The sequence below is a fragment of the Neoarius graeffei genome, chromosome 6, assembly GCF_027579695.1.
Source record: "Neoarius graeffei isolate fNeoGra1 chromosome 6, fNeoGra1.pri, whole genome shotgun sequence".
Taxonomy (NCBI): Eukaryota; Metazoa; Chordata; class Actinopteri; order Siluriformes; family Ariidae; genus Neoarius; species Neoarius graeffei.
In genome coordinates this window covers 50,390,215-50,405,590 of record NC_083574.1, presented here as the reverse complement: position 1 = coordinate 50,405,590, position 15,376 = coordinate 50,390,215, and the positions used below count along the sequence as shown (strand labels likewise).

Genomic DNA, 15,376 nt, shown 5'->3' with positions numbered 1-15,376 from the left:
TCAGAGGCAAGGGATGGGATTATTGTGACCAACATGACAAGCTAAAACTTTGTGACTGCCATTAAAAAAACAAACAAAACAACCCCCCCCCCCAAAAAAAAAAAACAGAGGTAGTGTAGCATCTAGTCTGATTAGTCTGAAGAAGAAGAAGAAGAAGAAGAGACAACATGGTCTGTCGTTGTTGTGCTTGGTGTTAGCAGTGCTAGCATGGCAGGCTAGTGGTGCTAGCATGGAGGGGTCACATGCTAGTGGGGATGACTAATGGTGCTAGCATGACAGGCTAGCAGTGCTGGCTAGCAATGCTAGCAGCAGGGCTAGCGGCTGGTAAAGCAGTGTGGTATACAGTGACGTAATGACGTGGCCCTATAGCCAGTGGAAAAGCAAACCAGTTCTTCAAAGTTTTGCAAGTTGAACCAGCACTAGCAGCAGCCCAGACCTAGCAACTGGTTCACACTGGTGGAAAGGAGGTATGTGACTGGTGTTATCTTAGTACCTCCTGGTCAAAAGCATCTGAGCTTTTTTTGGTGGAAATCACAATTGATTATTATCAGTTATTTTATATTTTTAGTTATTTTAATAGCCTGTTTTGACTAGTGCATGTACAGAATGAGTTTAATCTAAATCTCAATAATTCAGAACCAAATACAGTAGTCCTAAATACAACCCCAATTCCAAAAAAAGTTTGGATGCTGTGTAAAATGTAAATGAAAACAGATTGTGATGATTTGCAAATCATGGAAACCTTATAGACCCCTTTCACTGACGTCACCCGAAACCGGAAGTAAACAGACCCTGCGCCATTTTGGAAGACCAACAAACTCGTGATTAGGGGGAAATAAGTGAACCCACGGGAATAAAGTGGAGTGGCAAACGACTTAAACAAACAAATCTGAGCTGTTTTATTTATGATTTATTGGCCCAACAGTAGACTTGAAAGAAACCTGTGTGAGACTTGGCAAAAAACTGTGGATATAATGGATAAATCTGTGCATGATCTGTGGACACTTTGAGGTAAGCAAACGCAAGAAATTCAGATTTAAAACATGTTAAATTGGCCCCAAGTTGATAACTGTATGAGGAGCAAGCCCCCCAGACTTCTACAATTTAATAATAATAATAATAATAATAATAATAATAATAATTTAGGATGGTTTGGGGCTTGCTCTCCCTCCTATTATATAAATAAAGCATAGTTGTTGTGTAGGCATAGATCATAAATACGTATTATTTGGATAAATTAACCTAAATTATGGATACCTTAATAGTAACAAAAAGTATTAATTTTTCAACTGAAAAGATATATTATTAAAAGATAAATATCAACAAGATTACCTTGGCCATAACTATGTGTAGGTTATTCTTAACAACAGCTGTAATATCACGAACCAAGCCACTAACAACATAATTGTAAGCCTGTAGCCCTTTGGAGGCTTTCAAGTCATCAGCAGTGTAGGCAGTGTTCGAACTACAGGGGTACTCGGGGGATCCGAGATCCCCTGAAACAGACATGAGATCCCTTGAAAACATGATTTGGGAAATGTTGGGGGGTCTCTAAAATATTGGCAAAATGATGTTTATTGACATAGCAATCGTGTGTAACGGAAAGCATTTGCATATCCGAAGTGTTGTGTTTACATCAAAGATAAAATAAACCGATATGACAACGACTGCTGCTGCCAGGTTGGTTGTTGAGTAGCCTGACTGTTTTTTTTTTCTTGCGTGTGGTATCATTGTTGACGCGAGGTTGTTTTTTGAACATGCCAATGCGGACACGATTTCCCCTGATGAGTTATGACTTCAGATGCGATGCGTGTGTGGAGGTGTGGAGTCTGCGTGATATGTGCATAAGATAGGCTTCTCATGTGTTTGGAGATCCGCGCTCTGAGACAAGCGCAAGCACACACACCCCCAAGGGAAAAAAGGGACCTCCTGAAAATATCGGCATAGTTCGAACACTGAGTGTAGGCACTGGGTGTAAACAACAAATAGTTTACAATGTCTGGGTAGCAAACAGATGGCAGAATTGGTGTCCGGTCCTCCTTATGTTTCCATTCTCCCTTGCCCCGAGTCTTATCATATGGGTCAAACCCATCAATCACAGCCAGTTTCTCCACATACCGTGCCCTTTCTGCAACTGGTAATGTACTCACATAACCAGAATTATCATCCATCGTGTCACTTTACTCTCGCTCATACTTTGTTTTATATTGTGAGTGCATGTACTTGGTCTTCCAATATGGCGCCTAACAAAATCTCGCGGCGCGGTGACATCATGTGAAAGGGGTCTATAGGGCGGCACAGTGGTGTAGTGGTTAGCACTGCTGCCTCACAGCAAAAAGGTCCTGGGCTCGAGCCCAGCGGCTGGCGAGGGCCTTTCTGTGTGGAGTTTGCATGTTCTCCGTGTCTGCATGGGTTTCCTCCAGGTGCTCCCCACAGTCCAAAGACATGCAAGTTAGGCTAATTGATGACTAAATTGACCGTAGGTATGAATGGTTGTGTCTAAGGCCAAGTTTACATTAGACCGTATCTGTCTCATTTTCTTCGCGGATGCACTGTCCGTTTACATTAAAATGCCTGGAAATGCCAGGAAACGGGAATCTGCCAGGGTCCACGTATTCAATCCAGATCGTGTCTGGTCCGGTGCTGTGTAAACATTGAGAATACGCGGATACGCTGTGCTGAGCTCTAGCTGGCGTCGTCATTGGACAACGTCACTGTGACATCCACCTTCCTGATTCGCTGGCATTGGTCATGTGACGCGACTGCTGAAAAACGGCGTGGACTTCCGCCTTGTATCACCTTTCATTAAAGAGTATAAAAGTATGAAAATACTGCAAATACTGATGCAAATACTGCCCATTGTGTAGTTATGATTGTCTTTAGGCTTGCCATCCTTCCACTTGCAAGTGGTAAGTGACGCGTATGCCCGATATGCACTGAGATCACACACACAGCGGCTCAGTCCCGAATCACTGCTCGTGCACTTCACTCGCGCGCTCTGTGAGCTGCGCAGGGCCGGAGTGCGCACCCTCCAGAGGGCACTCGCTGTTCAGGGCGGAGTGATTTGGAGCGCAGGATGCCTGCAGAGCCGAGCATATCCGTGTATTGGCGTTGCTGTGTGCACGCGAATCATGTATTGGCGTTGCTGTGTGCACGCTAACCGTTTTAAAAACGTTAATCTGATGATCCGCTGATACGGTCTAATGTAAACCCCACCTATGTGTCAGCCCTGCAGTGTACCCCACCTCTCGCCCATAGTCAGCTGGGATAGGCTCCAGCTTGCCTGTGACCCTGTAGGACAGGATAAGTGGCTACAGATAATGGATGGATGGATGGATGGATGGATGGAAACCTTATATTTCATTGAAAATAGTATCAACATATCAAATGTTGAAACTGAGATGCTATTGTTTGAATAATACATGAAGAGTGTGGTTCTAAAACACAATAAGTGCCATTGAAAAAAATCAAGTTCCTGCCAAAAGAAATTTAGCATTTGATCACTATTCAAAAGTTCCAAAATCAATTTTATGCAAAATGTGATATCCACCATGTTTCTCTGCATTGTATATCCCCTTTCTTTCCAAAATGCAACAAACACCACTATCAATTTTCAGTAAAATGTGTTATCTCTAACTTTGATGTGTGTGTGGAATACTCTTTCTTATCTTCATGTTTTATATTATTATTCCAGTAGCGAATGTAGTCCAATGTTATTTTCCACTTTGAATGTACCTGATTCCTCCTGGGATCTAGATATGCTACTTCATATATATATTTAGGCACTGCCTAAAAGCAGAGCTCCTGATGAGTATAAAATGTGTTAGTAAATAATCCCACATTATTTTTTTAAAAAGCAAACTAAAAATAAGTGCTGGATAAAAACCCATCTATCTTATGGAAATAAAGATACAAATTTTGTTGTCTGGTGGTCAAATGTTTAAAATATGTTACCTTGCACTTACAATCGGGTTCCCTATGGTTGCAAAAGCCACCAAAAATCAGGTTGATGCATTATCATGTTCTCTTAATATGGGGCTGTGCTTTGCTTTGCTATAAATTTAACTGTACATGCTGTACAAGGGTGTCCAAACTTCTAAATTTATTGTTCAAAATAAAAAGTTCGTCCTTAAAAAAAAAAGTTTCCATGTAAACATCTGACTGGGCCTATTAACTTTCCCTAGAGCTTTGTGTGTAAAATAGATTGGGGCTTGTAGACAACAAGATGAATGTAATTTGGGAAAATCTGTGGTCCAATATTAGAGATTGTCCAAGTTTAGAGGCTGTCAAATGTGTAGATCAACTTTAGGCCTTGTTTCTAATTATATTCCTCACACACACACACACACACACACACACACACACACACACACACACACACAAAATATTTTTATTAATGTCATGGATATATCACATTTTGGAAAAAAATAATCTTTTTTTTCAATAAAGTTTCAACTAGAAAATAGTGGTTTTCATGCTACCAGTTTTTTTTGGTAAAGAAAATATATATTTTTTTCTCAAGTTTATCTCAGTGGATTTATCACATTTTGGAACCAAATTCTTCATATGCTCATTTTGAACTTGATGTCAGCAACATATTTCAAAAAAGTTGGGACAGGGGCATGTTTACCACTGTGATGCACTATCTCTACTTTTAACAACACTGCCCTGTGAACTGAGGAGGCCAATTGCTGTAGTTTTGAAAGAGAAATGTTGTCCCATTCTTGGCTGATATATAATTTCAGTTGCTCAACAGTTCAGGGTCTCCTTTGTCATATTTTATGTTTCATAATGTACCAAATGTTTTCAGTGGGTGACAGGTCTGGACTTCAGGCAGACCAGTTTAGCGCACTGACTCTTTTACTATGGAGTCATGCAGATGTAATGCATGGAGAATGCAGTTTGGCATTGTCTTGCTCAAATAAGCAAGGCCTTCCCTGAAAAAGAAGCTGTCAGCATGTTGCTCCATTATCATTCAACATTAATGATGCCTTCCCAGATGTGCAAGCTACCCATGCCATGTGCACTAATACACCCTCATACCATCACAGATTCTGGCTTTTAAACTGTGCACTGATAACAAGCTGGATGGTCACTCTCCTCTTTAGCCTGGAGGACGCAGCATCCATGATTTCTAAAAAAGAATTTCAAATCTCGATTCGTCGGTCCACAGGACAGTTTTCTACTTTGCCTCAGTCCATTGTAAATGAGCTCATGCCCAGAGAAGGTGGTAGTTTTTCTGGATATGTATGGTTTATGGTTTTAACTTGCATTTGTGGATGCAGTAATGAACTGTGTTCATGGACTGTGGTTTTCAGAAGTGTTCCTCAGCTCATGCAGTGATTTCCACAACAGAATCATGTGTGTTTAATGAAGTGTCACCTGAGGGCCCAAAGATCACATCCAATGTTGGGTTTTGGCCTTGTCCTTTGTGTACAGAGATTTCTCCAGATCCTCTGAATCTTTTAATGATATTATGTATGGTAGATGATGTGATCCCCAAATTCTTTGCAATTTTACATTGAGGAATGTTATTCTTAAATTGTTGCACTGTTGCCCACACAGTCTTTCACAGAGCGATGATGAACCCCTCCCCATCTTTACTTCTGAGACTCTGCCTCTCTGGGATGCTCTTTTTTATACCCAATCATGTTACTGACCTGTTGCAAGTAACCTAATTAGTTTTTTTTTCAACATTACACAACTTTTTCAGTCTTTTTGTGTCCCTGTTCCAACTTTTTTGAAATGTATTGCTAGTGTCAAATTCAAAATGTGCATATACTGTATGTTTAAAAAAAAAGTTTTCTCAGATTCAACATCTGATGTTTTGTCTTTGTACTATTTTCAATGAAATGTAGGGTTTTTGTGATTTGCAAATTATTGCATTCTGTTTTTATTTACATTTTACACAGTGTCCCAATTTTTTTTTCTGAATTGGGGTTGTATATTCTTAGGCCTAATGTGTTCTGTAGTTAGTTCAGGAATAAAAACACAATGGCTCCAGTAAATAGCCAATTATGGTACACACTGACATAAGGAGCTTAGTTCATTAAAATATATAGGCACCATTTATACAAGAGACATTGTGGACATGTCCCCACCACTTTTTGGTATGGCACAAATTCTTTAGTTAGTTGAACTTAATAATGAATACAATTACATTGGCACATATCATTTCATTAAAAAAAGATCCAACATACTTACTGATTGATAAATCTGAATCGTAACATTTACATTACTGTTATAAACTCTTTAATGTGTGATGTACAACAATGCAGTTTTAGTTTAGACACAAACACACACCCAGGGAGGTAATGTCTCCAGTTCTGCAAGTTTATTGGCTACAATCAAAATGAAAAGGAAGGAACAGTATTATGTGTGGCTGTATGCGGTGTGTTAGTTCTGTTAATAGAATAAAAATTCAAATTAAAGTTCAATGGAATGTTAACAGGAAAAATCACGTCTCTCTTCATTAACATGGTGATTTTTTTTGCTGACATGGATCAATGGAAAGCAGACACAGGTAAGACAAGCTTTTGTGTTATGTTCCTGATGTTTTAATCTATGTACAAGCAGTTATAATGTCTACTAACACTTCTTAGAAAATCAGCTTACATCTAATTTGACATAACTGAAGTTAACCCTTTACTGCACACATTTTGCTGGTACATGATAAAATTGATTCCATATGATTTTTGGTTTGTTTTGGGATATTTTATTGTCAAAACTTTTTTTTTTTTACCACTCCCCACCCCAACATATTCTTTTCATTGCCTAAGGGTAATATTGTGTGACGGTGGTACAGAATCATAGGGAAACTTATTTTTTTCACAGATCATAAAACAATGTTCAGAGAGCAGTGCAACATCAAAAGATATTTTAAAAAAAGTCATCAAATCATTAAGCGAAAGGCTTAAAAAGACTTTAAACTAGTGCTGTCAAAGTTAACGTGTTAATTTTGGCGATTAATTTTAAACATTTAATGCATTAAAAAAAATTAATGCAATTAACGTGGTTTTGTTTACTTCCGGTGGCGGCTGACCCATAACCTTTGGTTACGTGTGTGGGAAAACCGGGCAGAAACAGCTATCCTAACTAAAGGAGAGTCTATGGCGGAAAGATGGATAAGGGCGAACTTTTAGGGGGAAAGTTTAATTTTAAAAAGTTGCCCGACAGCTCGTTGGACAAAACTAAGGCAATTTGCAGTTTGCAAAGCCGAATTTAATTACCACAGAAGTAACACGTCTTTAGTGTATCACCTCAAAGCAAAACACCCTGCTGAAATTACCTCCACTGGACCTCGCCAGTCTACACTACAGGAGTGTGGCACTCGTGGGCGAATAACGAAACCTGTAACTGAAAAGTTAACCAATTCCTTGGTTACTTGGATAGTTAAAAACTGCCACCCAGTTAGCACAGTAGAGGATGATGGACTGAGAGAAGTAATTTGTGTTGCATTGGGAGATACCTCTTATAATTTACCCTCGAGAGGAACCATCGTGTCAAGAATACACACTTTGTATGAGGATGAGAGGGCACAGCGGATGAACATGCTTGCGCAGGTAAGTTATTTATTTATTGTTTCTCCTCCCACTCTTTCTTTCTCCCTATCTCCTGTGTAGAGTATGTGTACCGTTTTCTCTCTCCCTCTCTCCCCTTCTCTCTTTCACCTGTGTGTGTGTGTATGTTGTTCTCTCTCTCCCTGTCTTTTTCACCTGTGTGTGTGTGTAGTTGTTCTCTCGCTCCCTCTCTCTTTCACCTGTGTGTGTGCGTGCACAGGTTCTCTGTGTTGCTAATAAAGATTTACTGAAATGTTTAACACCTTGTGCTTTCCATTGCAGATATGTGACTGAACTGCTGGGGGGAGATCAGTATGTCTCCTGTTCAGTGGTCTTGCCAGCCTTATGCCACTTGTTCAGAGTTATGGAGCCCTCAGACGATGATCCAGTTTATGTTCTGAGGTTCAAGAAGGCCTTTACCACAGACCTAGCTCAACGGAAGGATAGCACCAACCTCAAATGGCTGAAGATCACTACTGCCCTTGACCCTAGGTTTAAAGACCTTAAGTGCCTTCCAAAAGATGAAAGGAGTGAGGTATGGGCTTCAGTACATGATCTGATGATGAGAGAGACACGTGCACAACAACCATCTGCTAAGACAACAGAGGAGCCGTCACCAAAGAAGAGGAGGGCGTCCATCTTGCTGGGTTCTTCTGATTCAGATACAGATGACGAGGAGGAGTCCATAGAGCATTGTCTGGATCGCTACAAAGCAGAGCCAAAAATGGACATAGAGGGGTGTCCACTACAATGGTGGTCAAAGAGAGAGGGAGAACATGCCAGGCTGGCACCCATTGCATGCAAGTACCTGTCAACCCCTGCAACTACAGTGCCTTGTGAGAGGTTGTTCTCACTCTCAGGCCACATCATTCAAAAGAAGCAAGCTTCTTTGTCCCCCGATAAAGTAAACAAACTGGTCTGCCTCAGTAACTGGCTGAGTGTAAAGAAGGACTAAGTAAATTATGTCTATGGAGTGAAAAATTTTCAATGTTCTGAACTTTCAACAATATCTTTGCTCATTCTTTTTTGTATTTGCACTATGCATATGTGCACCTTAAGCCATTAAAATGGTTTTTGAATTTAAATATACTTTGTGTTTACATTAATTTGATGATTTTACATAAATATTCAGTCTTAAGTAGAAAAATGCAATTATTTATTGATAGATTAATCACAATTAATTACATAAATTTGTGCGATTAATTAGTTAATTTTTTTTAATCGATTGACAGCCCTACTTTAAACATATTTACATAATGGATTTGATAGAGGCATAGGTTTGTATCATGGAGTGTGTCGTGTCACATAGTGTCATATCATGTCCTTTATGCAGTGAAATTTCACTCTGTGTGAAACTTCAGAAAGCAGTTCTTCTGTGCTGTGAAATAAGGGTGAACATTACACTTTTTGCACATCAGTTTGGGTGTTCCTGGGCATTCAGGAACCCTGCATTTTCCCTTCTTGTCACAAATTATTTGCCACTGTGAGGCATTGTCCAAGCAGATATCCTGGTTAGGGATGGGATCTGTGGGCTCCTTCTTTCCCTTCTCCTCCTCATACTGTTGGAAAATCCCACCACTGGTTTTCCCTCTCTTCCTGGCATCTTTTTTGGATTTGAAGGCATAAAGGCGCATGAGGTCACTTCTCGTCATTCCATTGCCAACACAGTCCCATCTGCAGATTAGCCAACATGTCACCACTGCCATATCCATCAAATGAAACACAAGGTGGTGATACCACTTCTTTGACCTGCTATTGGTGCAATAAAAAGCAGTCAGTGAATCCAACAAGTCAACACCTCCCATGTGCTGATTGTATGTGGATACTGCTGCAGGGCATGGGGCCTTGGTTTTCTTTTGGCCTCTGTCCCATCCATCAACATGGGATACAGGGTGAGCACCTGTGTGTTATTGAGGAGCGTGACTGACTTGTTGTCATACCAATTGACTGCATACAGCTGGGTATCTCCATCATAAGCTGCTTTTTCCGAGAAGGACCCGTGGTCAGATCTTTGCAGATTTGGGATCTGCCTTACATGCTGATCCTGCTCTTTTTTTTCCCAAAGAATTATCTTATGTCCATTTTTTTGTGTCAAAAAGTTTTAAAAGAAGTAAAATTAGCATGCTAAGCATACAAACCAGAATCATACTAACACCAACATACAGTGGGGCAAAAAAGTATTTAGTCAGCCACCAATTGTGCAAGTTCTCCCAGTTAAAAAGATGAGAGAGGCCTGTAATTTTCATCATAGGTACACTTCAGCTATGAGAGACAGAATGAGGGGAAAGAATCCAAGAAATCACATTGTAGGATTTTTAATGAATTAATTGGTAAATTCCTCGGTAAAATAAGTATTTAGTCACCTACAAACAAGCAAGATTTCTGGCTCTCACAGACCTGTAACTTCTTCTTTAAGAGGCTCCTCTGTCCTCCACTCGTTACCTGTATTAATGGCACCTGTTTGAACTCATCAGTATAAAAGACACCTGTCCACAACCTCAAACAGTCACACTCCAAACTCCACTATGGCCAAGACCAAAGAGCTGTCAAAGGACACCAGAAACAAAATTGTAGACCTGCACCAGGCTGGGAAGACTGAATCTGCAATAGGTAAGCAGCTTGGTGTGAAGAAATCAGCTGTGGGAGCAATTATTAGAAAATGGATGGAAGACATAAAAGACCACTGATAATCTCCCTCGATCTGGGGCTCCACGCAAGATCTCACCCCGTGGGGTCAAAATTATCACAAGAATGGTGAGCAAAAATCCCAGAACCACACGGGGGGACCTAGTGAATGACCTGTAGAGAGCTGGGACCAAAGTAACAAAGGCTACCATCAGTAACACACTATGCCGCCAGGGACTCAAATCCTGCAGTGCCAGACATGTCCCCCTGCTTAAGCCAGTACATGTCCAGGCCCGTCTGAAGTTTGCTAGAGAGCATTTGGATGATCCAGAAGAGGATTGGGAGAATGTCATATGGTCAGATGAAACCAAAATAGAACTTTTTGGTAAAAACTCAACTTGTTGTGTTTGGAGGAGAAAGAATGCTGAGTTGCATCCAAAGAACACCATACCTACTGTGAAGCATGGGGGTGGAAACATCATGCTTTGGGGCTGTTTTTCTGCAAAGGGACCAGGACAACTGATCCATGTAAAGGAAAGAATGAATGGGGCCATGTATTGTGAGATTTTGAGTGAAAACCTCCTTCCATCAGCAAGGGCATTGAAGATGAAACGTGGGTGGGTCTTTCAGCATGACAATGATCCCAAACACACCGCCCGGGCAATGAAGGAGTGGCTTCGTAAGAAGCATTTCAAGGTCTTGGAGTGGCCTAGCCAGTCTCCAGATCTCAACCCCATAGAAAATCTTTGGAGGGAGTTGAAAGTCCGTGTTGCCCAGCGACAGCCCCAAAACATCACTGCTCTAGAGGAGATCTGCATGGAGGAATGGGCCAAAATACCAGCAACAGTGTGTGAAAACCTTGTGAAGACTTACAGAAAACATTTGACCTCTGTCATTGCCAACAAAGGGTATATAACAAAGTATTGAGATGAACTTTTGTTATTGACCAAATACTTATTTTCCACCATAATTTGCAAATAAATTCTTTAAAAATCAGACAATGTGATTTTCTGGATTTTTTTTTTCTCATTTTGTCTCTCATAGTTGAGGTATACCTATGATGAAAATTACAGGCCTCTCTCATCTTTTTAAGTGGGAGAACTTGCACAATTGGTGACTGACTAAATACTTTTTTTGCCCCACTGTATCTAATGCTGGGGAATGCTAATGGACAAAGAACAGCTAATCAACTAAATTAACCTTGCAAAACTTGGATGCCACTGACACAAAGTGATGCAAACTTAGGTGGCAAGCTAGCCAACAAAGGTAGACAGCAACTGACGCAAGAGCACTTATAACCAGTGCCAATGGCCACATTTGCGAACATCACCTCAAGATTTAGCTAGCAGCTAAACCAAAGCTAGTTGTTAAAGTAATATTAAGTCAAGTTTATTTGTATAGCACTTTTAACAACAAACATTATCGCAAAGCAGCTTTACAGAAAATTAAAGACTTTAAACATGAGCTAATTTTACCCCTAATTTAGTCCTGATGAACAAGCCTATGGCGACAGTGGCAAGGAAAAACTCCCTCAGATGACACAAGGAAGAAACCTTGAGGGGAACCAGACTCAAAAGGGAACCCGTCCTCATTTGGGTGAGAACAGATAGCATGATTATAAATAATTTGCTTCTATAACAGTGTCCTATATAGTTACAAAGTATAACTGTGTAACCAGGAAATTCATTATAATTTTAGCATGAAGTCTATTTTGTTGAAATTATAAACTGTTCATTGATGAAAACTTGAGTGCAAAAACTGTTCATGACAACTGCAGTCCTAAAGTTATCATATCAGTTGTAGTCCTCAGCCATAATAGCATAACTGTAAGTGTCCAGAGCCATCTTCTAAGTGCGGCTTTTGACTGTCCGTATGGGGCTGTCCTCCACAGGATCAATGTGATGAGACTTCAGCCAAACGTAGGGCAACAGGATGGATCAGGCGAGTCCAAGGAGCAGAAGAGGTCAGCATCACTGGTGTCTCAGGATCGACATGTAACATGACAGAGACAGACAGAGGGAAGAGATGGGGGGGAACACAGGTTGTTAGGTATGCCCCATATCACCTAATGAGTAAGAATAATATACATTTTACACTGAGCGCAAGCAGGGACCCTGTCAAAAATAACTGACAGCATCCATACATCCCAGTTTACCAAAACACTATGCCTGAGGACCCTCCAAATCTCCTCCTTAACCTAATAAAAACTATTAACAAAAGGCTTGACTAAAACTATATGTTTTCAGCCTAGATTTAAACACTGAGACTGTGTCTGAGTCCTGAACATTACTTGGAAGGCTATTCAATAACTGTGGGGCTTTGTAAGAAAAGGCTGATGTAGCCTTCACTATATTAGGTACCAACAGACACCTTTCTGCACCTTTTGATCTAAGTTGGCCTGGTGGGTCATAAAGGACCAGAAGTTCGCTCAGGTACTGTGGTGCAAGACCATTCAGTGCTTTAAAGGCCAATAGTAGTATTTGATAATCAATGCAACATATTACTTACTAGTTCAACAGAAGGTGGGCTAGCTTAATGCCTCTCATGCAGCCTTTTACCTCTGTTTTAGCGCTCTCCATCAAGTAAAAGCCAGTCCAAGATTTACTCTTGTCTGATCTCTTGCTTGGTCATGCTCTCTTTTTCTTGTTCTGGCTTCCTCTTATAGTGCCTTCTTTGGTCTCTTCACCTTGACTGTCATAATGTCTATGCCAAGAATTCTGATTTAGCTTCTTCTTATAGGTAGTGTCGCTGCCCGATTTTGAAAGCTGCCCATGGTGCAGTAAAGTGATACACAGTTCTCATTTTGCTGTAAAGCAGTATGCAGTTCTCATAAGAAGTCTCGGGGATGCACCACCTTTGTTACATAGTGCTTTAACTGGCAAACTAGGTGCAGACACAGAATGGAAGACAAGCTATTACAAGTCAATGTACCATCAAAATGATTTTGAAGCTGCTATATGAAGGTAAAATTCTTACTTAATGTTGCTTAAAAAGATCATTATTAAATCTTTGCTGAGGATGTCTGTGGAATTTATTTTAGATTTAAAACAATCCCTTTCTTACAGAGCTCTAGACTATCTCAGAACAGAAGAGGGTCAACTCGTCCTCACTCAGAGTACTGTTGTTTGTCAACCAGTTTCAGTCAGTTCAATGTGAAAAAAAGAAACCCCTTACAAAAATATGATTAATCTTATTATCTTAAAGTGTACTTACTGTAAAATGCATAAAAGTATACATAGTATACTAAACATTACAAATTTGAATTTGTAAAAGGGATCAAAATCTCCACATACAAATTTAGTCAAGTCAAAGTCCCTCTCACACCAGAATCTGGATTTCCCAGTCAGTCTCCTGTCCCAGTACTAACTAACTCTAAGGCGTATGGGTGCTGCGCCGATCTCCGTTTCGATAGCCCTCGGCCTCTCGCCCATACAACTAAAGTGACAGTGGGGGGCTAGTCCTCTGGTAACCACAAGAGTTTGACTTCCCCACTTGCATCTGTATTGCAGCGTGCCTTGCCAGACAGTAGTACTAGGTACCATTTTTATGATGGTCTTTGGTATGACCCAACCGTGAGTAGAACTCGCAATCTCCCGATCGAGAGGTGGACACGCTAAGCCAACTCGCAGTCACATACATACAATTTAACATGCTTGATAAAAATCTATTATGAGCATACTGTGTACTGGATTAAAACATATATAAAATATATAAATGATAGTCATAAAAATGAGGTGGTATATGAGAAGAGCTCTCAAACAACTCAAGCCCAATATAACAAAGTTTGAACCATAAAAAATACACAAACACATCCCATGAGTCACTACCTTTCTGTCATGACTTCTGCAGCTAAACAACTCCAAAATAAGGATACATTGGCCATCATTCACAAGATATCCATCAAATTAGACAGCCTTAACTGCAAGCTAAATCTTCATCAATCCAAAATCCATTGCTCTTTTATTATAGTATTATGTCAGAATCTTTCATTCCTCTGTATGGTTTATTTACACTTTATTGGGCTTGGCTCTCTCCCCCCCCCTCCTCTGAGTGGCTGCAGCCCTTGCCAATAACTGTGCAGTTGGACTTCTTTTATGTCTGAAATTGGGGCATAATCAATTTTGCTGTATTACTTGTTCTGGCATTATGACAGCATATCTCCTGGCAATTCCAACCTAACATCACTGCCACAGCACTTACTGTGAATTGCTATTACAGAATTGTCAGGCTAACTCACAGCAGCTTAGGAACATATTATAGAATTTTTTTTTCTTATGACTCAGTAATTGTGTTTTCTTCTTCTTCTTGTTCAAAAATCCTCTCTACAGGAGCTTTAATGTGGCGCTTATATCAGTGAATATTTTGTATATTTAGTAATAAAGTTCATAACTGCATCATTACTAATACATCGAAAAGTAAAATGAGTTACTTACTTAGAGTATTTGTAGATACAATAATTAGGGATGCTAGTTTACTTACAGGGAAGTATAGTTAACATTTGTGTACTAACATACTTCTCTCCAAGCATACATCAGTATACAGTTAGGTCCATAAATATTTGGACAGAGACAACATTTTTCTAATTTTGGTTCTGTACATTACCACAATGAATTTTGAACAAAACAATTCAGATGCAGTTGAAGTTCAGACTTTCAGCTTTAATTCAGTGGGTTGAACAAAATGATTGCATAAAAATGTGAGGAACTAAAGCATTTTTTAAACACAATCCCTTCATTTCAGGGGCTCAAAAGTAATTGGACAAATTAAATAATTGTAAATAAAATGTTCATTTCTAATACTTGGTTGAAAACCCTTTGTTGACAATGACTGCCTGAAGTCTTGAACTCATGGACATCACTAGACGCTGCGTTTCCTCCTTTTTAATGCTCTGCCAGGCCTTTACTACAGCGGTTTTCAGTTGCTTAGATGATCTGGTATGCTTTGGATCATGAGCTGTACCACGCCTTTGCCATACTTTTTTCTTTCCATCATTCTGGTAGAGGTTGATCTTGGTTTCATCTGTCCAAAGAATGTTCTTTCAGAACTGTGCTGGCTTTTTTAGATGTTTTTTTTAGCAAAGTCCAATCTAGCCTTTTTATTCTTGAGGCTTATGAGTGGCTTGCACCATGCAGTGAACCCTCTGTATTTACTTTCATGCAGTCTTCTCTTTATGGTAGATTTGGATATTGATA

General features: G+C 39.9%; 1 protein-coding gene across 1 annotated transcript in view; it reads right to left on the bottom strand.

Annotated features, from left to right (window-relative positions):
- Window positions 1–7,552, bottom strand: part of eif4g2b (eukaryotic translation initiation factor 4, gamma 2b) — a 64,507-nt gene extending 56,955 nt beyond the window's left edge. Inside the window, exon 1 of the mRNA XM_060924358.1 lies at window positions 7,483–7,552. Within this exon, the coding sequence (XP_060780341.1) occupies window positions 7,483–7,552 (70 nt within the window). The remainder of the gene's footprint in view (window positions 1–7,482) is intronic.
- Window positions 7,553–15,376: the final 7,824 nt, after the last annotated feature.